Below are 26,603 nucleotides of genomic sequence, written 5' to 3'. Positions count from 1 at the left end.
AAAAAGAAATAAATTATATATATATATACATATATATATATATACATATATATATATATATATATATACATATATACATATATATATACGTGTATATATATACATACATACATATACATACATATATATATATATATATATATATATATATATATATATATATATATATATATATATATATATATATATATATATATATATATATATATATATATATATATATATATATATATATATATATATATATACATTGATTTTGCCTAATACCCCCTCTTTAAAGTAACAGTCCATTTATTTAAGTCAGATCCCTGGCTCCTGTTTTATTCCAATCTATTTTAAAACATCTGTCCCGGTCTGAATCAACAGCACTTCCTGTTTATGTGCTCTCGTTTATCTCACACAACCACACGTCTTCTGTGTCACCATATCTATTTTACACTGTTTCATTATAATAGGTTTTGCCAGTCAATACTTGTCTGCAGGTTAAACCATATGTAAATTAATGTATTCATTTTCATTCAGAGAGCTAAACCAGACCACACCAACTCCACATTCAAGAAGAAGACTGATCAGCAAATTGTAGAATCCCTTTAGTTTAACCTGAGCTGGAGACAGATCAGAATTCTTAGATGGAAATTGCTCTTTAACAGTCAGACTAAAGATTTGTGTACATGGTTTATGGTTAATATTTCTGTAATTACTGGGCCTATCCACATGAATAAAAACTGGCAGAAAGTTCATCTTCTTTTTGGTCAATATAAAAAACTAAACTAAACTAATAAGATTTTTTTTTTCCACAATAGCTTCAGAAAGTAGTGCCATTATTCAACCCCAAAGATATGGTTTAAAGTCCTTTGAGCTGTTAACAATCACAAGACTAATATGACAAGTAAGTTAAAAATGAATTAAATGCCAATCCCAAACAAATGATAAGTTTGGATATTTCTCTCAACACTGAATCTTCCATACAATTATATAGGCCCCGCACTCCATCTGAAATTATCATCAAATTCTAAAAGGTGTGAGCATTTAACATTTTTTACCTGAGAAATTTTCAGTAGAGGACGAAATAATCTGGAGGAGCCAAATGATCCACAACCTCATCCTCATCCTAAGTGCACTCCTTTAACCACTGTAGCCTGCAGTCTGAATGAGTGCAGCTTCCTCAAACTCAGTGGAAATATCTCCTCCCCAGGCATAGGATGAGGCAAAACTGACTCTTGGGAAACTTTAACCATGCTATAATGTTGTTACCTCCTCAAAAACATCCCTGGAGTTGTGTTTTGTTTCATTCAATTAAAAAATTCTAGAACCATTCGCAGGACACAAATAAACCTTTCCTGAAGCGCTTTAGAATGAACCAGGATGACGAAGAGATTACACAGTGTAAGGCCACATGATAATATAAAAGGAAGTTAAATTCATTAAATTCATTTTTATTCAGCCATGCAATTTCAGTAATGTATTTTAACAAAAATACAGTTAAGTCAACACATGGGTGAATAGGAGCATGATAAATACCATGTCTTACTATTACATGCCCTATTAACAAACTGAAATAGTTCCCCTTAATAGGCAAGTCTATTTGTATAGCACAATTCATACACAAAGTAATTCAGTCTTTTACAGAATAAGAAAGACACTGAAATTACAATACAAGAAATCAAAACATAATCATCACAAAATTAACAGATGCAGAAAAAGCCATTATTCCTGCATAGCTGTTTCTGTTTACTTGAACCATTTTGACAGGGCAATGGGGTCCAGAACATTCAAAACACTCACAGAGTTCAACAAATCATCAACATTAGGACATGAGGCATTTTCAGTGTATCATTTCCATGAACAGTGCACCTGTGTTATCATTTATGTGTCTCCTTCGAACAACTGCAGGACCAGCTGGTTTGTGAGATGCTGTGGGGGGCGCGTATGATTCCGCGTATGACACTGTAGTACTGTACGCGCTGTACGCAGCGCGTGCACAGCAAAGAGCAGGAGAGAGCGAACAGATCGTGACACAGGGCAGTGAACAAGAAACACTTTTGCTAAAGAGACACTATGGAAAACATTTTAACAGGGATGTAAAGAAAGGCGGAGATAGACGGAGGTAAAGTCACCCGAAAAATAAGACGAGGAAGTCTAATGAAGCGTATTTAGCACTTGGCTTCACCGTGACTCCGGTGGGACACAAGGATAGACCGGTGTCTGCTGTGTCTGAAAATGTTGGCAACAGACAGTATGAAGCCAAATAAGTTAAGGGGCCACCTCATTACACCTCAGTCACGCTGATAAGACGCTGGAGTTTTTTCAGCGTAAACGTGCCAAATATTGCCAACAATCATCTCGCTTTGTAAATGTCACTTAAAGCAGCAAGCACTGAGCATCATGTAAGGTGGTGTACCAAATTTCTAAATTACTAGTTTTAATTTGATATTTATTTAATTTTAATGTATTATTTTGATATTTATTTAATTTTAATTTAGTCATTTGATGTTTATTTAATTTTATTTTTTATTTGATATTTAATTAAATTTCATTATATCATTTCATTTATTTTAATTTTTTTGTGGGGGGGTGGGGCGCGAAATTTCTTCTTCTTTATAGGGGGGGCATGATAGAAAATAATTAAGAAGCACTGGTCTAAGTAGACTATGGAGGGTGATTGTTTTAGCTCCATCTTAAAGGAAACATGCACAAATGATGAAAACACCCGAAATGACAACCTGTGAGTAACTAAATCATCTCTAAAAATGCACACACACCTCCACCCTTTTTGTTTGCTCCTGTTTCAGATTCAAATTTGAAGTTGGGTGGAGTTGGTTCCACTAGAATTGCTTTTACGTTAAAAAAAAAAAAAAAAAAAAAAAAAAAAAGTTAAAATTAAAAGAAGAGATAAAATCATCAAATTTCATATTAGTTTCAGTAGGACTGAATATTATCTTCTTACAGGGAATGTGAACTAATTTTCTCTAATTGTCCTTCTGTTAATCAGTGTATGTGATGTAACTGTAGATATAGCTCCATCACAGGTCCTCAGCATGGTATTATCTTTATCATGACTGCATGTCCTGGGACAACAGAGGCCTTGTGTGTCCTAGTTCTTGGTGAAGGGCAAACAGGGAGGAGTTTGGTTGAAAGACAAGGGGGGATAGGTGGGTACGGGGAAGAGTTCAGCGTAGTTGATGCCAGAACTCTTGCTCATAGGTGTGAGGGGATAATCCCTGATCTGATGAGGCTTTCTAGACGGTTGTGAAGGGCCATGGGTGAAGGTGTGGGGGAAAAGGAGAGTGAGTCCCTAGAGGGAGTAGTTGTGGCAAAGGGGAGCTAGGACTGGTCTGTGGGCAGGGGAGGTGATGGGGGTGCTGCTGGGACTGAAACCTCTGCTGGGGCTGTCACAGACAGATCCAAGGCCTGTGCCGAGGGCACTGGAGGAAGTGACGCTGGAGATGGATCCTTCACTTAGGAAGGTGGTCGTGCTGCTGACTTGTTCTGAATACCTTGCTGGGGGAGATGGTTGTGCTGCTGATGGTGACTCCTTCGCTGGGTGAAGTTGTTGTGGTGCTGCTGGTGGTGCTGACACATTGGCTCGGTCTTTGGCTGGTGCAGCAGGGATGCCAACTTCATTGTTCTTGTTTTGTGACAAAAATCCATTTTCTGTTTATATGTTAGCATCAGTCTGTGGCAGTGGTAAAAATCAGTTTGTAAGCTGTATTTTGGGTGATGTAACTATATTAGCCTTGTCTTTTATCACTTGTTGCGTTAGCTTGGCATTGTTGTGTTTACAAAGTTTTGGAAAAGACAGTATCACTAAGGTACTTCTATCACTTTAATAAGCCATGTTTGCACTGTTGTTCTGATGCTGCTGTTGTATATATTTTCTACCTCCAAGTATTTTATTTTTAAGCATATCTTTTTTTTTTACTTTGTGCATGCCCTTATTTGTATTTATTCAGTGCGTTTTATGTTGCACTTTATCACAGTAAGTTCCTAGTTTGTGAACTGTGTTCACAGACGATGGCAGTAAAAGTCTTCTGATTCTATGCAACACATACCACATAATTTCATCAGTGTTCCTCAGTTCCTCTATATCAGGGGTCGGCAACTTCGCTTGGCTTCGGGCCAATTTTTTTCAGCGCCCACAGGTGGCGGGCCAGATGGTAAAGGTATTGGCTTACATATATTTATAAATACATAAATATGAATTACATGCATTTTAACTCACCTAAAACAGCCAATTAAAAAATCCTCGGGCAAAAGCTTTTGCTCCTTTTATTATGGTTTTGGTAAGAATTATGCCTTTGTTGAACATGGTAATATGGATACTAAAGGCGCACAGTATCGGGTAGAGCTATGAAAAACTTTTCACTTTAAGGTTTTACCTCATTTATTCAGGTCTTTGTCTCATGATATTAATTGAAACTAATACTTTTGTGGTTAAAATGTGCGGATTTAAACAAGGATAAAATCTTTCTAAGACGGTTACTTGAACCAGGAAGCTGCGTAATTATTGCTTATCGTCAAATCTCTCCATCAAAATTCTTTTCTCACGCTGTCTTCTTGTGACCATCACTGCGATTTAGCTCTGCCTCGAAGGTTAAACTACGACAGGCTTTTAGTCGTGCGTAATACCGCACTAACGGCTTCCTTACTCCGCATTTGGTGCCGTAATGACCTGCACCTTTACGCACGACTGTGGGAGAGCTGTAGGACTTGGATGATGCCAAGTGCAGCAAGGATCGTGATAAAATCACAACGTAAATGAAAAATGTTTAAAATTGACATGGCTAAGTGGATTTATGTTGTGTCAAACATGAGCAAAGGTCGGGAACAATAAAACCTGACATGCGGACAAAAAGCAAGTCCCCACCCCGGTTAAAAAAAATCTTCAAACTGAGTATTTTGACAGTTTTGTGATTAAGTGATTTATTTTAATAAAATAGGGAATTTTGAATAACTAACCCCAGAAGTGCAAGAAGGCTATAGCGTAACGGGTACACATTCCTTGAGCTGCGCGCAGTCTGCACACTTGCCTCACCAGATGTCCAAAAACAGTTAGCCACGATTTTGACTGGTGAAGGTGTATGTACACACCAGTTCATTGTTTGCTTTTAATGTTGTGTTACATGCACACCATGGGTAGTGGAATGCCCGTAGCAGTGCCCACATAACTTGGTATTTGTCGTAACGGTGGGTGTAGCGGACCAAAGGATGCAGACTCGGGGAATATTTACAGTATTTATTAAAGAAATGACAAATGGTGCAGTTCGAGGGTTGATCCGGCGGTGAGCAGGAGGTGAGGCGGGCCAGGATCCAGGAGCGGAACGTGGAGCGCAGCGGAGATGACGATGCGGGCAGCACCAGGGCAGGACGCAGAGTGCTAACCAGGGTCCGGGGTCGCGGAATGCAGAGATAAAACAGACAGTACCAGGGCTGGGAAGCAGGGTGGAAGCAGGGTCGGAGCTGAGCCGGGAGCGCTGGAGCTGAGACGGTCCAGCAAGCTGGGTGGAGACGCACATACGATCCGGCACCGAACGGGATGAGGCTGAAACGAAGATGAACCGGCACTGAACAGGGTGTAGAAACGCAGATGATCTCGCCCTGAGTGTCTGGTCCTGCCTCCTCTTATACACAGCAGGTGGTGGTGATTGCGCTGATGAGCTGCAGGTGCGCGCAGGAGGAGCCAGGAGCTCAGCCCAGCTCGGCAGGTGAGGGAGGGAACGAGCAGGACAGGAGGAAAAACGTGGAGCAGACGGAGCGGATCATGACAGTATTAAAGAATCAATGCCGGAAGAAAGTCCAAAATCCTCTGGCGGGCCAAAATAAATTGGCAAAGGGCCAACATTTTCCCGCGGGCCGGACGTTGCCGACCACTGCTCTATATCTTTCAAATACTTTGTTCTACAGCATTTTTTCAACTGAACATGCTAGCTACAGGGTTGAATGTCCTTGTGTAGACCATTCTACATCCTAAAAAAATGCACACTGAAATGTCCCCGTTTACATTGTGCAACTCCTTAAATCAGCATCTATATGTTACTAGTCCATTCATTTCAATCAGACTTTTTCTGACATTGTCACATGTGTATGGTTGGAAATAAAGGTATGTCCTCATTGGGTTTTTTGTGTCTTATGATATGGGGAATATTTCAATGATATATGACAAACTTTTTTTTCATCCCAGTGAGTCAAAACCCATGTATTTGTATGCTGGACGTCGCCATAGCAAGTCGATTGCAAACAGACAATCCTGCTTGAAATACTGAAAAAAAAAGTCATTGAGGACATACCTGAGAACCTTGTTAAAAAATGTATTGGTGTTGTTAGGCACTACCGTGTCATTTTTCAAACTTTTTTCACTTTCATTTTGTTACACAGTGCCTTGATTTGCTTATCACTGTGTTACGCTCTATTGCCTTTTTACAAACAAAAAAGAGAAAAGAGAAATACCCTTTTTCTCTAAAATTTTCAAAAAATTTATATTTATTGAAAATTCAGCATGACCACACTCAAAGTCATATTCAAAATCTAATTGGTAATCTTTAATTGCACATGGGTTTAACATCTTTTGGCCAAATTTGAAGTGTTTACGGTGAAAACTGCGCGAGGAGATGTCCTAAATATGACGCCGTGCCTTCTTTCTCGGATTTCATCCAATATGACCGAATTCCTGTAAGGTTTAGGGTGAGGCCATAATCACATTTTTTGCATGTCCAGACATGTTCAACGTAAAAACTTTCAGATTTTCAGATTAGCTATATGAAAATTTAAGTTTGAGGTGGTGCTACTGAGTCGTCTTTCATAATTTTACACACTGTAAGGCCCGATGGCGGCACATGGGTTTAAACTAAGCCTTGAAAGATTTCTCTCAAATGTGGGTTGCTACTCGAGCTTTGTTCAAGCTCCTCCAAAAAATCCCTTCTATTCTTTGATCCAAGACTTTGCACAAATGTTGTGAATATGTCCAGGACTGGATGAGCATACTCTATGATGCTGCGGTTCTCCCCTTTGAAACCATAAGTGAAGCCTGCAGTGTGTAAGCCCACCACTCTGCACTCGTCATCGAACAGAGGGGAGCCGGACGAGCCGTGGTACATGTTGGACGTGTTGTAGGTTATCACAAGGTCTGAACACCATATGTTTTCAATGTTCTGCTCTTCTGCTTTTTTAACAATGACCATTCTTTCTGAGTTGTCCAAAGGCTCTAGTTGTTGGTTTGCAGCTTCTTGTCTTTCATTCTTCCCAATGATAAATGTAAGATCAATTTTTTTCACCTGACCACCAGGATGCCCAATGATACAGGCCCCTCCATCATCTGGTTTGGGCCCAAAATGAAGCAGGAGTCCTGGAGGGACTTTTTTGTGTGTATTGAGATATAGAATGGCATAGTCCATTTTCCAGTTCAAGTCTAGGACTTCACTGTAAACTTCACAGATCAGAAGTGAATCATTTTCAACAGGGGTATTTTCATAGTTGAACACAGCCTTCACTGGTACAGTCAGGGTTCTGCCATCATGCGAAAGCCCTTCAGAGAGCAAATGTGCGTTAGTGAGGATGAGATTCCCAGTGAGCACAAAGCCTGAGCCCTGGCATATGTCCCCAATATACAGAACACAGACTGATTCACCCAAACGTATCAGCTTCCTCAAGCGGAACACTTCACTGAACGTCTGCTGGACTTTCTTAAAGTTCACTTTCTTCAAGGCGAGCTGAAAGGATTCACCTGGAAATCGACGGTTCATGAACCTCCTGAGCTCTGGACACTGGTGACGCACCACATTACGAATGTTTTCTCGATATGGAGCTTGTGTCTGCAGCAGTACCGTCCTCACACTGACCGCTCTGGTCCTTGGTATCACCCCACCGGCCTCCACACTCACCTGCTCTGAGCAGGGCGGGCGCTCCCTTGGCTGTAATCTGGTCCTTGTTGGCTCTGTTCTGGTCCGTGTTGGCTCTGTTCTGGTCCTTGTTGGCTCTGTTCTGGTCCTTGTTGGCTCTGTTCTGGTCCTTGTTGGCTCTGTTCTGGTCCTTGTTGGCTCTGTTCTGGTCCTTGTTGGCTCTGTTCTGGTCCTTGTTGGCTCTGTTCTGGTCCTTGTTGGCTCTGATCTGGTCCATGTTGGCTCTGATCTGGTCCATGTTGACTCTGATCTGGTCTGCACACTGGGGGGGAATTGGGTTATGTAGGGAAGACTGGCATCTAGCTGCTCCCAGTTGTCCAAAACCGAGTGACGTATAGTGTGACCGCCTAGAGTGTCACCGCCTAGAATGTAACTCCTGTGAGTCTCCTGTCAGGACAAAGGCAACATTACACTGAGAGACAGAACAAGAAAAACTTTACAATAAAACTAAAACTCAAAAGCCCCACCTTTGGTGATTCCCGTGAGTCAGGATTGATCTCCTCTACGATTGTTCTCTGTAAAATATGTTTCATAAGATAAATATGACAAGAGCCATATTAAAGTGCCTATGACAGGTTAAAACATCTACTTTACTAGAACACAGATAAGATTTTACTGCACATTTTACATATTTTCCCAGTTTAACGTTTTCTTTTCCCTGTTACCTAGCGAGTCATTTTCAAATCCCCTCTCAAACCATTCCTTTTCTCTGGCTAAGATCTGTACCACACAATCTTCAAAGGCGTGGTTAGTGTCTTTGAGATGGAGATGTATGGCAGACTGGGGTCCCGAGGAACTCTTTCGACAGTATTGGTACATTCTCTTATGGAGTGGCTGTTTAGTTTCTCCAGTGTAACGCTCACTGCACTCTTCACTACACTGAATGGAGTAGACTACATTACTTTGTTTATGGCTTGGGGTTTTGTCCTTTGGGTGAACTAGTTCCTGTCTTAAAGTGTTGGTAGGTTTGAAATAGACCGGAATCTCAAACTGTCTGAAAATTTTCTTACGTTTTTCAGACTCACCCGCTGTGTAAGGAATGGTTACACCTTTCCTTCTAGGTTCAAATTCCCTGTTGTCTTGTTTTTTAGCTCTCTTAGATCTACTGAAGGCCCATTTTGGATATCCACAAACCGAGAGGGCTTTCTCCATGTGCTGTTGCTGTGTGTCACTTTTCCCTCTGTTTTTTGTGAGAACTACTTGAGCTCTGTGTTGTAGAGTACGAATAACTCCGAGTTTGTGCTGCAGTGGATGGTGTGAATCAAACAGCAGGTATTGGTCGGTGTGTGTGGGTTTCCTGAAGACTTCTACCTTGAGACACTGGTCCTCTCTTAGAGTTACTGCACAATCTAAGAAGGCCAGTGTGTTCTCCTTGGCCTCTTCCAGTGTGAACTTGGATGTTTGGATCCACAGCATTAATATGTGCAGTAAAATGCTCCAGATCCTGAATTTTGCTTTTAGTCCAGCTGTCATCCACATATTGATACTGAAGGGTATGCTAAGTAATAAAGCTTCTTAGTTGCATCACATATACATATATCAAAATACTGAATGCATATTAGTCCGGATAAAGCTTTTTAGGTGCATTATATATGCATATATATCAAAACACAGAATTCATGTATCCTTTGAATCTTGTCAAATAAGCACAATCTTTTATACTGAATTCATATCCTTTGAATGTTGTATCCTTTTGAAGAATGCCTAACGAGCACTATACCCTGACACTGTAACTATTCATTTCTTATAACAGTCCTCCTTTAAAAACAACATTGTGTGTTCTGAATTATGAGAAATAAAAAAGGGGGGTTCTGCAGGATACTCCTTTACAGAGATAAGGCAGCCGGAGGAGACTCAAGGCCGAAAAACAGACCAGTGCAGTCGGGGATGTCGGGGAGAGGTGAACGAGGCCGAAAAGGAGGAACCAAGGCGTCAACCTGCTCAATATAACATTTGCATATTCATGTTGCATGTTGCATTTTTCTTTTCCGGGGCCAGGGAAAGGCAGACAGACCGCCTGCTGCACATTTGAGGGATAGATCATTTGACCCCGGGTGCTGTATTAGATTGTAACTGTCAGGGGAATAAACTTTTGAGATTTGAATAGACCGATTCCAGTCGTCATTTTGATAGAACACGCCTAACAATACCAATGCGTGGGTGAAGTACCTGGAATTGCATATCATTGCTCCCTTCCTGTGCACATTGGGAGTGGGATATTCATTGAATTTAAACTGAGATCAAGATTCAGTCTTGTCCAATGAATGATGATCAGCTTGGGTCTTTTTAATGGAAAGATTTACAATCCTCTGTCAGCAAAAGGCTGTGATTTGGAGTGTGACTTTTTTAATGGCAACTATTCAAAGTATATATTGTTTATGTTCAGGAAATTAAGCTCCAAATATGTACTTAAAGGCCCCATATTACGCCATTTTCTGATCCATGTTATGTTGTCTCATTCATCAAAAATATACGTGGAGATTTGTTTTGTTTCATTCACACATGTTTAACACACAAATCCTGCATATTTAGGCTGAGTTTTTCTGTCAAACAGAAAACACTCCATCTTGTGATGTCATGTGGTAACCACAGACTGTATATATAAATGGACATAGTTAACCTGTTAGCCGCCACGTTTCAAATAGGAAGTGATCATGGGCTGTGCTTCCGGCTCCATTGACTCCAATTCACTTTACGTTAGAAGACTGTGTCCCCTCTCTCTATAACTGCTGCTGTCAGACTCGTTATTTTGGTCTTGAAATGTTTGTATTAACCCGCTCTACATGATCTTACACAGATATCATAGCACCTCCTATTTTAGATTATGGTGACATACTTTATAGATCTGCATCAAAAACTTTGCTCCACAAGATGGATGTTCTTTATCAGTCAGCCATTCGTTTTGTTACTGGTGCAGCGTTCAACACTCACCACTGTAGGCTTTACTCTCTGCTCAAGTGGCCATCTCTTCACACCTGCAGACAAACTCACTGGTTCATTTTCATTTACAAAGCTTTACTGGGTATGACCCACTCATATCTCAGTTCACTGCTAAATATCCACAGCTCCAGTCGTGCACTCCGCTCCAACAGCTACATACAGCTGTCAGTACCGAAAGCTCGCACAGCCTTAGGCAAAAACTCATTTCAGTTCTCTGCAGCAAGTGACTGGAACTATCTACAGCAGGATTTAAAACTTGGTTCTTTTGTTTCTCTGTTTTTAAAAGCTCAATCTGTTTAATTTTAAAAGATCACTGCACATGTTTTTAACCACTATTTTACCCTCCCCTTTTAATGTTTTATTCTTTGATTTGTGAATTGTGTTTGTGTTTTATGTGTTTCATTGAAGCTGCCTATCCAGGTCGTCATTGTAAATGAGAAGTTGTTCTCAATTGACCCACCTGGTTAAACATTGAATAAATAAATAAATACAATCTTGGTATTTTTATTCAGCTGTTGTGTCCGTAACTCAAGATATGAACATTAATAAGAGACAAATCAGATGCCTTCTTTCTCTGAGGTCACTCCCGCTAGAGTTAGCAACAGGTTTGACTGACAGTGTTGCTAAGCACCCGCCCCCCTGCTAAACCAGCAGGAAGGAAGTGTGGACAGAAAGGGGTAGTATGTTCCACAGTTTTGCCCCAGATTGGCTTTTTTGTTGCTTCGATACTCACAGTTGGAATTCCAAATACGAAGCCTGGCTCCAAATTCACCCCGTAACTACTAGCCTCAATGAGTTTCATTTAACTGCGGCCGAACACGTCACGCTCACTTAGTCCACTTCTTTGTACAGTCTATGATCCTAATACAGGAAGTGCTCCACTGTGTTTTTAAACTCCTTCACTAGAATCATTTGGATAATTTCAACCTTGGAATTACCAATATGTACTAAACAAAATCGAAAAGGCAGCTGCTGACTTGAAAGCTACTGCTTCATGACATCACAAGGTGGAATGGAGAATTCTGAGCTTTGGAGATCTAGACAGACCAATAATAAAGGATTCTCGAATGTGTGAATCGTATAATGTATACATAAATGGACATATCTAACGCACTAGCGTTCCAAATAAAAAGTGAGCATGGGTGTGAAATGGTTCCTTCAACCTCTGGTTGCAATTCACTGTAATTGCTGTTCTGAGTCTCATTCTTTTAGGTCTTAAAATTCTCATTTTTACATGCTCTACAGGTGATTGACAGCCTCGTTGCTAAGTGCCCACCCTCTGCCAAACCAGCGATGCGAGAGTGAGTGGGCGTGTACCTTCAACAGCCTCGCTCCTGATTGGCTCTTTGGTTTGCGCTCAGATTTCCAAATATAGTCCCTGGTTGCAGAGAAGCTGCTATAATTGCTCAATGAGCTTCATTTGTTTGCAATTGAACACCATGGGTGACGCCAGACTCCCTTCGTCCACTTCAGTCTAAGTCAGGGATGGGCAAACTTTTTGGCACACGGGCCACAATGGCTTCTAAAATTTAACAGATGGGCCAGGCCAGGATATATATATATATATATATATATATATATATATATATATATTAGATTTGGTCTCTAGCTTGTAACATGTAGCAAAGCATGAATATGCAAGGTTCATTGTACACATTTTCCAAATGCATTAATTAAATTGATAATTAATTTATTAAATTTCAGTTAAATAAACACAGCAGGAAAAAGTCGCATTCAGTTTTATCAAGTGCCAAAAGATCAACAACTTGTTGAAAAGGTAAATTTAACAAGGGTACCCTTACCTATTTTAATATAATTTGGTCACATCAGCAGGCTGAATTAATAAGCCCAAAGGGCCATGTGTGGCCCCCGGGCCGTAGTTTGCCCTTGTCTGGTCTATAGTGTAGATGAAACAAAACGCAACTCCATATATGTTTTTGAGGAGATAACAACATTGGCCTATTAAAGTAAAAAAAATACACATGGAAATTATTCAAAGCACTAGTTCTTAGTTTCTTGTCACTTTTAACGCATTTTATCAACCTTTTAGATCATTAGTTTAATATGATCAAGTTTGGTATCAAGTTTAAATTAAGTTTTAAGTGTACTCCCTGTGTTGTGAGCTCTGGCCAATCAGAGCAGGCGATGCAGTGCTGTCATGTGTTTGTGTCATAGAGCGAATGTAGGTGTGAGACAGCTCCATACTCATGATTTTATAGTGTTTGAGGTGAGGAGAGATTAGATTATTAACAGTCTGAATTTACTCGCCTAAGGACAATTACTGCAGAGTACATCAGACTCACCGATCCAAAGCGCGCCATGGTGTAGGAGGCCAAAGGGAGGTTTCCTCCTAAACACGTGAAGAAGAACTTGTTATAAGTGCAGACGTGCAGTACCTCCACTACATCGTGTCTAGATGTGACGGATGTGAATTTTCTCTAAGTTCTGTCAAAGTTTTTCTCTCTGAGAAGTTTGAAGGAGCCTCGAGCCTAAGCCTCGAACCTGACCCGCCCCTAAGCCTCGAGCCTCGAGTCTGAGCCTCGCCTGAGCCTCGAGCCTGAGTCCTGGGGGAGGCAGACTTGTGCTCTGGAGATAATGACCTATCCCACAGAATGCGCCGTAAAACAAGCCGCTCTCTCCCTCAGTATTTGCTTGAACAGGGCTTCATCTCCGTCTGTTCAAGTTTAGTCCACGTACCCCTGACGCGTGCGCTCTAGCGTGTGACCCGCTCTCTCTGTGGGCGGGATTTACAGTACTCATGGATCTATAATGAGAACATTTTTTACTAATACAGAACCTTACTCTATTTACTTACATTGCAAGTAAATAGAATTTTGCTGATTTACACTATATTATATATATTTACATTATAATAAAATACACATCTTTTCTTTGCCTTTTAAGACAACTAACTACAATAATTAGTTGTGTAAAGCTGTTCAGTAATACATTTGGTCATTAAGGTAAAACTATTGAATCGATTGAATCGCATAGACAATGTGTTCCTCAATTAGAGAAAATCTTGTTATTACATTTATGTAATAAGGAGTTGTTAAGGGAATTGTTAAGGAAAGGACCATGCAACGTGTTTGTGAAATAAGCGATTCATTTTTGAATGTGCTGTTTAAAATCCACTGTACAAGTGCGTCCATACATGACAACGAGTGGAAAACAGATAGGTTAAAGCAGCTCCACGTGCCCTCGTTCTCTTCGCTCCTGTGACATCAAAACAAGTCCACGCCTAATTTTACAACACAAACAACGAGACACAAATCACACAAATCTGAGGAGCATTTCACCTACTACACTTATTCAAACAAGCACATTTGAAAAGAATGAGTCACACATGCCGTTTAGTGTCCAGACCATACACGGATCAACGTGACTTTACATACAAAATACGTCTCCACAAACTACACTCTGATTGCTGTAAACACCTGTCATTTTTAACAAATCCGTCTTTTTCAGTTGCTGATTGGCTTTAGTCTGTTGTCACTCAAATAACACTACATTGATTGGTGTAAATCACATTTAAAACCCACCACTTCACCGAAAAATATTTGAGCCGTGCTATTGGTTAACATATATGTCAGTCAAAAAATCCTGCCGGTGATTGGCTTAGTGGTGGAAGGTGGGCGGTACGGAGCCGGAATTTCCTGGTCTGTGTCAGATGCGAAGCGAAACAGCACCTTCTGCGTTTGTTATTCAAATGTGTCCCCAGAGCATCGCACCCAACAGACAAAGACAGTTTGTTTTTTATGTTTTAGCTGAATAATAACCTCGACACGTGAATGCTGAAGATCGGGTTTGTTTTGTCGCGTTTGTAGCCCGTTTGGTGGGTAACATTAGCTGATCGCGCTGTCCTAACGTTGCGCTTGGAAACATGAGCGCGGATCTTTTGTCAGATTTGGACTCTCGTTTCTTCGCGGATAACCTCTTGACGAGCGAGGACTGGGGTGAGTTCTTCGGGACACATCTAAATAAGCAAGTAAACCATACAAATAAGAAATCGAAGTTGCATTTTAGCCGCACGATACTGGACAGCCCCCCTCCCCTTGATCCTATAAAGCGTTGGATGTGAATTGACCTAAAACACAGTCACACAAAACCACCACTGTGTGATGCCCACTTTGTGCAGAGTAATATTATTTAATATTATTTTATTGGTTTATTGTGAGGCATGTGGTAGCAGTGTGCCGATACTAGCCCTGTCCAACCCGGATGTAACAGTTAACACAATGGACCTTTTACGCACAGTACGCTCTTTTGCGCACGAAATGAAGCGTGTTTTTGAGAAGTTAAACAGGAGCAGTGCACGAGACGGCCTCAAAGCAACGACAGTGATCATTTTGTCATCTATTTAGAAGTGAATAGTGTTTTAATTATTGAGGTTTAGTTCCTGTTTTCATGTAGCTTACATTTCAATGGGGTTTTGCATAGTAAACAGATGTACTTAAAGGGCCCGTATCATGCTATTTTCCAATTTCTGTTAGGTTTCCGCATCAAAAACATGCGTGGAGATTTGTTTTGTTTCTTTCACACATGTTTAACACAAGATTCCTGCGTTCCAGAGTTCTTCTCTCAAACTGAAAACACTCTGTTCCACCTTGTGATGTCATCATGTGGTAATACAGGAAGTGCTCCACTATGTTTTTAAACTCTATACATCTTCACTAGAATCATTTGGATCATTTCAGCTCTGGAATTGCCAATCTCTTCTGAACCAAATGAACCACATCACAAACTGGAACAGACAAGATGTAACATTAATAATAAAGTGTTACTCAAACATGTGTGAATGAAACGAAACACAACTCTGGCTTTGCTTTTGATGAGGTAAGAGCATTATAACATGGCTTAAAGCTCACAGGAGTCAATTTTATGTAATACAGGACCTTTAAGTAAGAGTAACGTTGCATAAAAATAATATTAACTCAAGTATAAGTACAATGTAGTTGTCCAAGGAATTAAGTAAGAGTAAGTAATTTCTAAATATTTGAGAAAATTATTATCCAAGTAGGAATAACTTGGACAGTAACTGTCAGGGTGCAAGTTACAGAGTTTTTGTACTAGTTACCCACATCTGTCGTGAAGTAGAACTGCAGCTGCAGTGTTGTGCTGTGCTGTGTTGTGCGCGTTCACTGTGCACAGGGTTGTACAAGCACAAACCAAACAACTCTCAAAGATGCATCTTCAGTCTTCCTCTCCAGAAACAACTTGATCAACTTCAGCTCTATTTAGATTACATTCTGCTGGTAAATCCAAGAGTTGCTAATAATGATTTAATAATGATTAATAATGATTTCTTGCAAACAATTGTTACTATGTCATCATGGCTCACGTAAATGCAGCATGCGAACAAGTCACAGATTACTTTATAATTATAACTATAGCGACCATTTCACAACAAGCTTGCTATTCACATACTGCAAATAAACTAAATGCATAATGTGCAGTGCATCCGCCAAACCAAACACGATATGTAGCTACACAAATTCAGTGACCCTCTAGATTAGCATGATAAATATAAGCGAGGCACATTATTCCTTATTTTGTAACTACATCTTACCTTCTCAACAGAAGAAAAGCCAACTGCCGACCCCTTCTTCCAACACTGATAAGAAGGAACCCACAGTTGGGTCCCTTCTTATCAGTGTTGGGAATAACGCCCTTTTATTATAACAGTGTTAGTAACAATGTTATTTTTTTTATCAGTAATGAATAGTTACACCATTATAGTTAGTCAGTGTAACTGTCACAGATCAGAGTCAGCTCTCTTGTTTTATTCAGAGGAGCAGCACAGTTTTCCCTTTGTTTTGTCTCTAAAGCAGAGATTGACTGTAAAGGTGACCAATCAGAAGCAGCACTAGGCAAATACTTTCCTGGTATTCCATTTGTCTCATACTCAGCACATGGTCTAATACTCACTGTTGTCAACACACATGAGGAAATATGTCAATTCTTGGGGACAGTATGGATAAACATCGTTAATTGGTGCCTTTTTGTGCTAGGGTACAAACAGACGACTACAGCAGGAGTGACATGTGTGGCTGGAGTTTACAGATAGCTAAAAAAGACATCAGCAATGCGATAGTGGACACCTCTGCTTACACTGCTTATCATACATGGAGCTAATTTAATATCTGTTTGCCTGTTCACCTCTGGTTTTACACGTGTATCACTGCGGTGTGCACATGTTTGTAATGTTCTGATATTTCTATCTCTAGTAAATGTGCTGTTTGGCTACAGCCTGCTGTGTGAAGGGCCAGTATTGTTCTGCATTGTTATGACCATACAGTGTCATTGGGGGGAAAGTAACGGATACTATAACGAATTACTTTTTTGAAGGATTTTGCCCAACACTGCTTCTTATACCCAACGAAGATCTGAGCTCTCTCCATTTATCAAATGCTGCTCCAATGTCTACTCTTGTCTGACTCCGGCGTTGGAGTTTGCCTTTTGGTCACACTACATGAAACCTTTATTTTCTTGATTTTATGTGAAGCCTCTGATGGAGTTTGGGAAGAGCTGGAGGCAAGTCTCTTTCTTGACAATGCAGAATCCATCTTCCAATTCTGCTATGATGGTCAAAAACCCCACTGTGTTTAGTTGTATATATTTTCTACCTTTAAATTTTATTTGATTTTTTAAGCATATCTTTTTTAACTTCGTGCATGCCCTTATTTGTCTTTGTATTTATTCAGTGTGTTTTATGTTGCACTTTATCATTGAAGTAAGTTTGTGAACTGCGTTCACAAACAATGGCAATAAAAGGATTTTGATTCTGATTCTGGTTATGGTTATGGCGGTGTATCAATGAGTCAGGTCCAATGAACCGAGGACACACATTGCATCACTTCCGCAGAGACAGTGCGGGTGTTTCAAACCTCAATTGCTCTCATATGACTGACTGTGTGAGTCTAAAGAGAAACAGAAAAACTCATTCTGCACATCAGGCAATATGCCAGCCAGTATAGGAGTGAAATATAGTCATTTTAAGCTTGTTAAAGTGATTGTAATGTTAAGGACAAAACATTAACTAATGCACAAAATCTGGTATTTTCAAATGATACTCAGAACAATCAGCCAAATCATATCTGAAGGAGCTGCAAGAAGCACAAATGTTCACATCATTTCATATTGTCGACATAAAGCTTTTGTCATTTGTACACTTACTCATAGTGTGAAGAGTAACCACACTTTATTCAATTAAGAGTATTGTTACTTCAATAAAAGTACAATTTCTTGATAAAGTTCCTCAAGTAACTGAGTACTACCCACCTCTGCTAATAAACAACCAATTTATGCACCAGTTTAAATATCGTACATAAAATTCCCAATACATTACAGACATTCTCCATTGTTTTTCGCAGACACTGGTTGCTCCTGTGTTGAATAAAACCAACCCAGGAAATGTCAAAGTAAATAGTAGGACAGAGTTAAGATAGTCAGTGTAGATTATGCCTTTTTAGTCAGTAGGGCTTGGACTGGGAGGACGAAACAAGTCAATTGCAACTAATTGAGTAATTATTATGTGGACTATGCTGACTTTAAGGACATGCCATTTAATAAGAGAGAGGTTTTAATGAATCTGACAGAGCAGTCGTTATATCAAAATGTCAAAAAACATATTTTACATCAGGATGTTGTAAAACCATCTCTTTAGCTTCATCTGGACCACCGTTAGTAAAATCTCATTCATCACAGGCCTTTCACAATAAAAAGACCCTTAAATTGTCCTTAAATTGCAGTAGCCCAGACTACTACTAGTACTAGTATCCTGTAGAGCAGTGGTTCTTAACCTTGTTGGAGGTACTGAACCCCACCAGTTTCATATGCACATTCACCAAACCCTTGTTTATTGAAATTTTTTTTTATAAATAAATATATTATTATTAATTATAAATATAAATATAAATATAAATATAAATATAAATATATATATATATATATATATATATATATATATATATATATATATATATATATTTTTTTTTTTTTTTTTTTTTTTTTCAAATTCAAGACATATGTATGTTTTACTGGTGCACAAAATGAATTGTGCATTAACATCACTGTTCAAAGAATAAAACTAATACAATGCATGAACTCACAACAAATTACATACATACCTTTTTACAAAGACATGACCTTTTTTAAAACTACCACACTGAAATTATTACAATTTTTAACCTTATGCATTTCAATAATGAACTTATTGTATTTATGCTATTTATTATTTTTAACATTTTAACACACACCCATCACCTAATTTCCATCACGCTACAGGGTCGGCAACCTTTAACACGCAAAGAGCCATTTGGACACAGTTTCCATGGAAAATAAAACACTGGGAAATGCAAATACGTTTTGACATCTAAAATGAAGATAACATTGTATATAATTATAATAATAATGTAACGGAATAATGTAAGTTTTATTTTCACAGACAAGCTTTCTACACGTGGCAGATAAATATGGCAAAAATAAATTAAGTACATAAAAAATACAACTCACCAAACTGCTGCATCAGAGGGAGCCCTGCACTTGTTTCTTTGTGATGAGGTGGTCCCATCGAGGAGTGATGAGAGACAATGACACCCGCAGTGTGATTCTGTCTAGTCTGCTGCACAGTTTCTTTCAAAAAAAATTTAAAGGCTTATCTTTTAATCCCAGGTGCTTAGTCTCCATGTGCCAAAGCAGTTTTGAAGGTGTCATTGCCTCATTTGCTTTTCCCACATATTACGCAGAGCGGACTCTGCACATGAGAGTCACCTGTAGTGACAAACCCATATTTTAAGTAGGACTCCTGGTATTGTCTCTTAAATTTAGCTTCCTTTTTCTTGGAGGTCGTATGCTCCTCTTCTGGCTCCTCAGTTGGCCTTTTCCCCTTTGTTAAAAAGCTCTCCAAAGACTTTTGTTTTGGCTCATTTTCACTCGCTTGAGGCTCTACTTTTGAGCGACATGTCTGATGCGTTATACGTGATACGTCATTGCGGAGACAAGAGCAGATCTATCACAGATATAATAAACGTGTCACTACATCAAATAGATTTTTGTGGCGACTTCCTCTCAGGATTTTCATTATACATCTACGGACAAGCTTATTAGCACGTCATGAGGGACGGGCGACAGTTACATTGGAGAAGATCCTCCTGCTTCTGACCCCTGTGCGCACAGCGTCTGAAAATCAGGGCAGTGTCTTTATGCAGGACTGTGAGCTGTGTCTGTGTCTGTGAGGCGTGAGCAGTGTTTGTTTTTAACATTGTTCCGCGAGTGTGACGCTTATTTTGATAAATGAAAAATAAGAAAATATATTGTAAATATATTGTATTTTAATATTTCAAGATCACAATAATTGTCCAATTTAAACTACAATAAAAAAAGAACTAACACAAATAAAATACACTTCAATTAAATACTTGAAATTTATTTTCCCAAGCCATGCAGTATAAGGATGAAAGAGCCGCATCCGGCTCCGGAGCCGCGGGTTGCCGACCCCTGCCCTAATGAATATTTACTGCAAATCAGTGTGACTTCTGCTGTTGCCTTTGAGAGACCAGAAATGCGTGGCTTCACCTTGGCAAGTGCCACTCTCATGTCATTTTCACAGCAAAGTCTGTTCCTTTTCTTCGTTTTTATGTCGTTTTATGTTTTTATCCCGTTCAAACGGCTCATTTAAGTTGGGCAGGTACTTCGATAGCCACATCAAAGGGTGCATTTGTTGAATTGGGCCAACGTCTGAAGACGCTCGCAGTCCGCTAATCATAGGAGTCGGGTGTGTGTCTTGACCTCCGCCGAACCCCTGAGCCTGACTCACCGAACCCCTAGGTTTCAATCGAACCCAGGTTAAGAACCACTGCTGTAGAGTATTCAACCTTTTTTCTCTGGTGAGCTACCTTTATGCTATAGAGATGCTGTCGGCTTAAAGAAACTGTGAAACAGGTTAAACAGCCAGCAGAGACCCGAGCTGATGGGAGTAAGGGACACCAGCTTTTGTGTCACTCTTTAAAGCTCTGGTAATGTGAATCCTGTGAACTATGCTGGTTCACACTACAGAGACACTTGAGCTTCACTGCGTACAACAATGCAAGAAAATATGTTTAAAGAGGGGGTATTATTCAAAATGTACTTTTTTTATAACATTGTTTCCACTTCAAAAACATGCCTGAAGAGGTTTTAGATGCCATCCATTCACTTCTGAGTATTTTAGTGACCTTTCCTGGGCCTTATTCAAACCTTCTGTGGTGAAAATTTAAGTATATTCATGTTGTGTTTTTAAATGCATTTGATATGTGTCCGTCAAACCCAGACCGGACATTAACATGTGTGAAGGCTCTGTTTCCATCCCACAGGAAACTCATTGTGGTTCTACCTGTCTAAGTGTAAAAGTTAATTATCATATGGAATATATATGTGAAATGAAAGTCACTGTGCTTTGAAATGTATGTAGCATTGTCATTCTGGTATAAAATAGGTTGTTTAGACTTGGACTTAGACTGAGAGAGAGACCAAAAGGCTGTCAGTCTGTGGCCAGGACAGGCCTGGGCCCTGTCCTGTCTGTGCTGTAACAAACAATAAACCTTTTTTCTGTATTTCAAAACTCACCGAGCTTTGCAAATGGATTACTTTACATCTAAAACTGTAATTTTTCTACAACACTTCCTTACTGTTAGTGGTAAGATTCTGTACAAGGCTCCGCCCACAAGCCTACATCACCCATGCTCCCACATGATAATTCTGCATAAATGTATAAAAACATGACAGAAACCTGTACACAGCAACCAAACCTGATGCGATGTGCAGTAGTTTCATAAACAGGATGCATGCTGATTGTGTTCTGATTTTACTTTTAAGGGAACGCAAAGGGAGGGGTAACTCATAACATCAAAAACAAACTTGAAACTTATAAATCATGCTAATATGTAGTTTTAGGCAAATATAGCATTTTCAAAACCATAAAAGGTAACATGGTGATCTAAATTCGTTATGTGTTGGCAGAGAAGTAAAATGTCTTTTCTTTAAATAACTGTGACATGTGTGGTTTGATTTGCAATTTAATCAAATGTAGATGCAGTCCACAGATCACAACATCTGAGAGGGACTGAAATCTGAATTTTAAACTACCATATTTTCCGGATTAAAGTCGCACTTTTTTTCATAGTTTGGACGGGGTTGCGATTTATACTCAGATGTGACTTGTGCTCCAGAATTCCATGCATTTCAGAACATGTGTAGAGGCCTACAACAGGGTGAGCAGCTTTTACACAGAATAACACTCCACGGACAAACAGGGAGGGCATCTGACACATAGGAACATTTCAAAACATGTTTGTAAAGTCTGCAGAGTTAGCAGCTTTTACACAATTGTAAAGTGTAAATTAGTATTGCAAAATTATTGTTAAATAAATAATAATAATAAGGAACGGGAAATTGACACTGAAGAGCACTGTCCAGTTTAGACCAGCTTGATATGATAAACATTTTTAAATGTACACTTCTTGTTCCAAAAATCAAAAAGCAGCTACTAATTGATACTAAAGCTAGATTCAAAACTAGATACTCATTGTTCACAGGTGTCGATAGAAAAAAAAGTTCCATTCACAGGACAGAAATGAACCGTTCCTGAATATGTATATAATGATGTCTCTGTATGTTTCACAAGTATAAGACACATAGAAAAGTATACACCCATGGACCACTGTGAACCTACTGCACACTGAGGGATTACACACATACAACACACATGGGAATAGAACAGAAAGTGCCAACATTTAATGTAAAAAATTACATTCCATTGTCTAAATAAAGAGTCTATTCTTTATGATTAAATTCAAGTGTGAAGGTTTAGTATCTTGACAACACTACTTCTTGTTAACTGCAACGAAAACTTCCTAAATTAAAGTTAACTCTGAAAAACAGTCTCTCTGACTAAACTGCGTACCACCAGGTCAGGTGTGTATTCCTAATGCTAATGCTACCTTTCCATTATTTACCCACTATCTGGTCTTGCATTTGTCTTGTTTTTTTGAGGATTTAATATTTCTATATATATATATTTTTTTTTTCTTTCTAAATTCGGTGTCACTAATATAATATTTTGTATTGTTTCTAAAAAAAGAAAACAACTACTTTTGTTGTTAGCCTTTAGTTGATGTGTCTTAGTCAACTAATCATTTTATTTACATTATAAGGATTGATATGGGACAACAGCGGAAAAGGAGAAGTAAGGAGAAAATTTGATATTTTTTGACATTTAAAATGGCAAATTATCATGATTCACAACTTTAATGTCTGCCTTAATATAAATACAGTTTGCTAATAAATTTTTCTGCATAAATAGTAGAGAGCGATATGTAATAGTTCTGAGAGCCTTTGCCACAACCTTTTTTAGTCGACCAGTCGATCTGCAGCACTTTGTCTGTAGTTAACTACAGGGCTAATATTGTTAGCTCACAACCTGTTGTTCTAGGGATATGCAAAATCTAGACTATTGGGGGCCACGATAGTCTCCTGTATTAAAGGGAACCACTGTGTGGGATACTTAAATCTAAACCAACATTTAAAAAATGGCATGTGTAAAAAACAAGCCTGTTTCAAAGTCATATTACTGACAGATTGTTAAAATATTGTCTGAATATTACCATTGAGATAGAAAAAATAGAGGTATTCTATTTGGTCAGTATCACTCACTTTGCAATGACATCACGCTAGAGCTGTTCTACATGTGTGTGTATGGCAGAGTCAGTTCATCAGTTAAGATGGTGACACAATGCATACATTAACAGCCAAATGGATGGTCTGAGAAATCAAGAAAAAATACAGAATTGATTTAAAGAACACATTTTCTGGAGCCTGTGATCAATCCGAGTGTTTATGGTCCTGTTTAGGAGTTTGATTTTCAACAAAAAGGTGCGAGTGACTAACTGAAAAAATACTAGCTTGTGTAATGTTATTTGAGAGAGACTTGTTTAACAGCACAAATCAGCTCACTTGTTGTAGTTCCAGCTAAGTCAGTTCCTTATGGTCCGTTCCTACAGTTAGCATCACACCCCAGGGAATGTTGATGATATCAACTGCGGAGCTTTAACTGGGTATATCTCTGTTGACATGTTTTTTCTGATGTAAATATGACGTAAATGGTACTTTGTTTGTGTGCAGATGCCTGTTTGTACCAGTTTGAAAACATGGAGGAGGGAGACGAGAGCCCAGCGCTCAGATACGACACAGAGGTTTGTCCTTCACCAGAACAATCATCCAGACAGACACGCTGAATATTACTGAGAGGACACTCTACAGGTCCCTGTGTTTCTATGGGGCCTTATTCTGTGTAAAAGCTGCTCACCCTGTAGTTTAGACCTCTACAAACATGCTCTGAAATGCATGGGATTCTTGGGATGCCTAAAAGCCTGTTTGTGTCGCATTAACTTCACTTTTATCATTCAAATTTTGATTTGATAAAGCTGCTAACAGATTAGAAGAATGGTGATTCATCTATGATCTATAATCAAGTCCTTCCTTAGTACTGTAATCGAGTTTGAAATTTTTGAATTTTAACAACAACACTACTCAATGCCATTTAAAAATACTCAAAGTCTTTGTACTATTACACTTTACTGGCAGAGGATTGGCTTTAGACATCTTCATTAAAACCACACAAGCTGTTCCCGTTTTCTTTTAATAAGTGGTTCACTAAAACCTTATTGTGTCATGTCAAGTGGGATCAGTAAACATTGAAACGTAGAGGCGTGTGAGTTTACAGAAGGCTGTTTAAAATTCAAATGAGTTGGATTCAGCTCCTGTTACTGACAAACTGAGGCTCTGCGGTTTGTAAAGATCTGTCCTCTACATTATTCACATAGTGGAGGGAGGGAGTTAGGGAACAGCTGAGAGTGGAGCCAGTATTCTGTCTCATTTTATATCCCAGATAAATACAGTTTGTTTACAAAAGTGAAAAGTTTTTTGGTGATCTTTACGTCAACTTAATATACATTTGTGGGCCTTGATATGAATTTTAAAAGCTAAATATTGGTATCAGTAAATATCAGTTATTGGCCACAGCAGTAAATGTTGGATATCGGTATCGGCTCAAAAAGTCCGTATCGGCCCATCCCTAAAAGTTAGGACAGTTGCCATAGTGATTAACTATGGAAAACAGAACTCGTGAATAGGAGGATGGGACGGCATCTGACACACAGCTATACTGAGTTGTATTCATGTTCTTCTTCATTTTGTATTTCTGTCAGTTTGAACGTGACCTGGTGCTGACCCTTGACCCTGACAATCGCTCGTCGCCATGGAGACATCTCGACGACAACCTCCTCACAGGTAAACAGCTGAACGTGTCTGTTTCGGCTACGGCAGGTGCAGAGAACTGGGTAAACTCTCATGCTTCTCTTTAAAGGTGCACTGTGTAACTTTTCTCCTAATTTTTCTGTGCTTTGCCTTGAGTGTTCCACAGTATGTGACATTAAACTTATTGTCCTTGCATGTATTCAATTACATGGGTTTTAATTGCTATACCTTGGAAAAACATGCATTCTTACTGTGAGCGGGTTTGCCTCTCCACAGATTTGACCTGTAACTTATTTTGGTGGCTTTACATGCTTGTTTCCCTAGTCTGTACGGTAGAACATTCAAAGAAAAGCAAAAGCTAGCATCTCCATGGGTGCAAGCAGGCCTGTCCTCCTGAATAGTTCCGTAGTATGACTTTAAAGCCCTGTGTAGCTTTGTTTGTTTCTAATATGTCTATGTCATAGTCCTTCATTTTGCTGCTCGTTCCCTGATCTGTTCTGTTGTTTTGGTGTTTTGGTACATCCAGGTGAAGCCCCGGTGATGAAGAGTGAGATGACGATCGCTCAGCCGCTGCCTGTCGACATGTGTATGGCCAGTTTGTTTTACATATGAATATACAGATGGATATAGTTTCCACGGTGTTCCAAAGAGGAAGTGTGCATGGGTCAGATTTGGCTCCTTCGACTCCAATTCACTCAAAACCGTCGCTCCTCTTTCTGTAACTGCTGCTGGGTTTTCATTTTAATCCATAAATCAATATTTGAAGATTAATAACAGACCAATCAAGTGCCTTCTTTCCCCTAGGTTGATCCTGCTAGCTTTAGCAACAGGTTTGATAGACAGACTTGCTAAGTGCGGGCGGTAAGGTGTGTCGTCTTCCGAAACTTCGCTCCTGATTGGCTCTTTGGTTGCTATAATGCACACGCTCGGAATTCCAAATATGAAACTCTGCTCCAAATTCACCCCTATAACTGCGAGCCTTGATTGGCTTAATTTAGATATACAGTCTATGACTCCAGCTAAATGGACATAGCTTAAGTGATCATGGGCTACGCTTCCAGCTCCAATGCTCCATGAGCTTCATTTGACTGGAGCCAAATGCTATGGGTAACATCACACTCACTAATCCACTTCTTTATATCTATCTATGCACATGAATAAATAACAATGTATTAAACCTGCTTAACTCTGAAGTATAACTGTGAGTGTACTTAAGTGTGTGGTTCTTTCTCAGTGTTTCAGATCAAAACAGAGCCACCCTCTCCCTCCTCCAGCCCTCAATCCCAGTGTCCCTCACCAGATCCACAGGTTGGTCTCAACATTCACTCACTCAAAGGGTCAGTCCACCACGGTTTTTATCACCTGTAAACAGGGCTCTGAGATTATTCGCAATTTGAATTGGAAACAAAAATGACAATTAGATATTTGTCCCAAATTGTTCAGCCCTACTGCAAAACATCCATAGAGATGCATTAT

At 39.4% G+C, this 26,603-nt stretch overlaps 3 protein-coding genes across 3 annotated transcripts in view; 1 reads left to right on the top strand and 2 right to left on the bottom strand.

Annotated features, from left to right (window-relative positions):
• The window catches only part of LOC129456652 (uncharacterized), a 12,134-nt gene extending 8,510 nt beyond the window's left edge, over positions 1–3,624 (bottom strand). The window contains exon 1 of the mRNA XM_055225247.1: positions 3,498–3,624. Within this exon, the coding sequence (XP_055081222.1) occupies positions 3,498–3,624 (127 nt within the window). The remainder of the gene's footprint in view (positions 1–3,497) is intronic.
• A 1,397-nt stretch (positions 3,625–5,021) lies between these two features.
• LOC117378384 (serine protease FAM111A-like) lies at positions 5,022–13,526 on the bottom strand. The gene is made up of 3 exons (XM_055225459.1): positions 13,139–13,526; positions 8,363–8,410; positions 5,022–8,282 (listed from the first exon to the last, which is right to left on the bottom strand). The coding sequence occupies exons 1-3, from the start codon at positions 13,154–13,156 to the stop codon at positions 6,840–6,842; spliced, it is 1,509 nt and encodes a 502-aa protein (XP_055081434.1). The 5' UTR covers positions 13,157–13,526; the 3' UTR covers positions 5,022–6,839.
• A 967-nt stretch (positions 13,527–14,493) lies between these two features.
• Positions 14,494–26,603, top strand: part of atf6b (activating transcription factor 6 beta) — a 31,629-nt gene continuing 19,519 nt past the window's right edge. Inside the window, exons 1-5 of the mRNA XM_033975562.2 lie at positions 14,494–14,791; positions 23,994–24,064; positions 25,079–25,160; positions 25,654–25,713; positions 26,362–26,435. Of these exons, the coding sequence (XP_033831453.1) occupies positions 14,719–14,791; positions 23,994–24,064; positions 25,079–25,160; positions 25,654–25,713; positions 26,362–26,435 (360 nt within the window). The 5' untranslated portion in view covers positions 14,494–14,718. The remainder of the gene's footprint in view (positions 14,792–23,993; positions 24,065–25,078; positions 25,161–25,653; positions 25,714–26,361; positions 26,436–26,603) is intronic.

The sequence above is a fragment of the Periophthalmus magnuspinnatus genome, chromosome 11 (genome assembly GCF_009829125.3).
Source record: "Periophthalmus magnuspinnatus isolate fPerMag1 chromosome 11, fPerMag1.2.pri, whole genome shotgun sequence".
NCBI classification, from domain to species: domain Eukaryota; kingdom Metazoa; phylum Chordata; class Actinopteri; order Gobiiformes; family Gobiidae; genus Periophthalmus; species Periophthalmus magnuspinnatus.
The sequence above is the reverse complement of the archived record's forward strand: the minus strand, read 5'-3'. Positions and strand labels throughout refer to the sequence as shown.

Coding starts and splice junctions, on each gene's coding strand:
- LOC117378384 (XM_055225459.1), bottom strand. Junction 8,283..8,362: donor ACTCACGGGAATCACCAAAG/GTGGGGCTTTTG, acceptor TTGTCCTGACAG/GAGACTCACAGGAGTTACAT.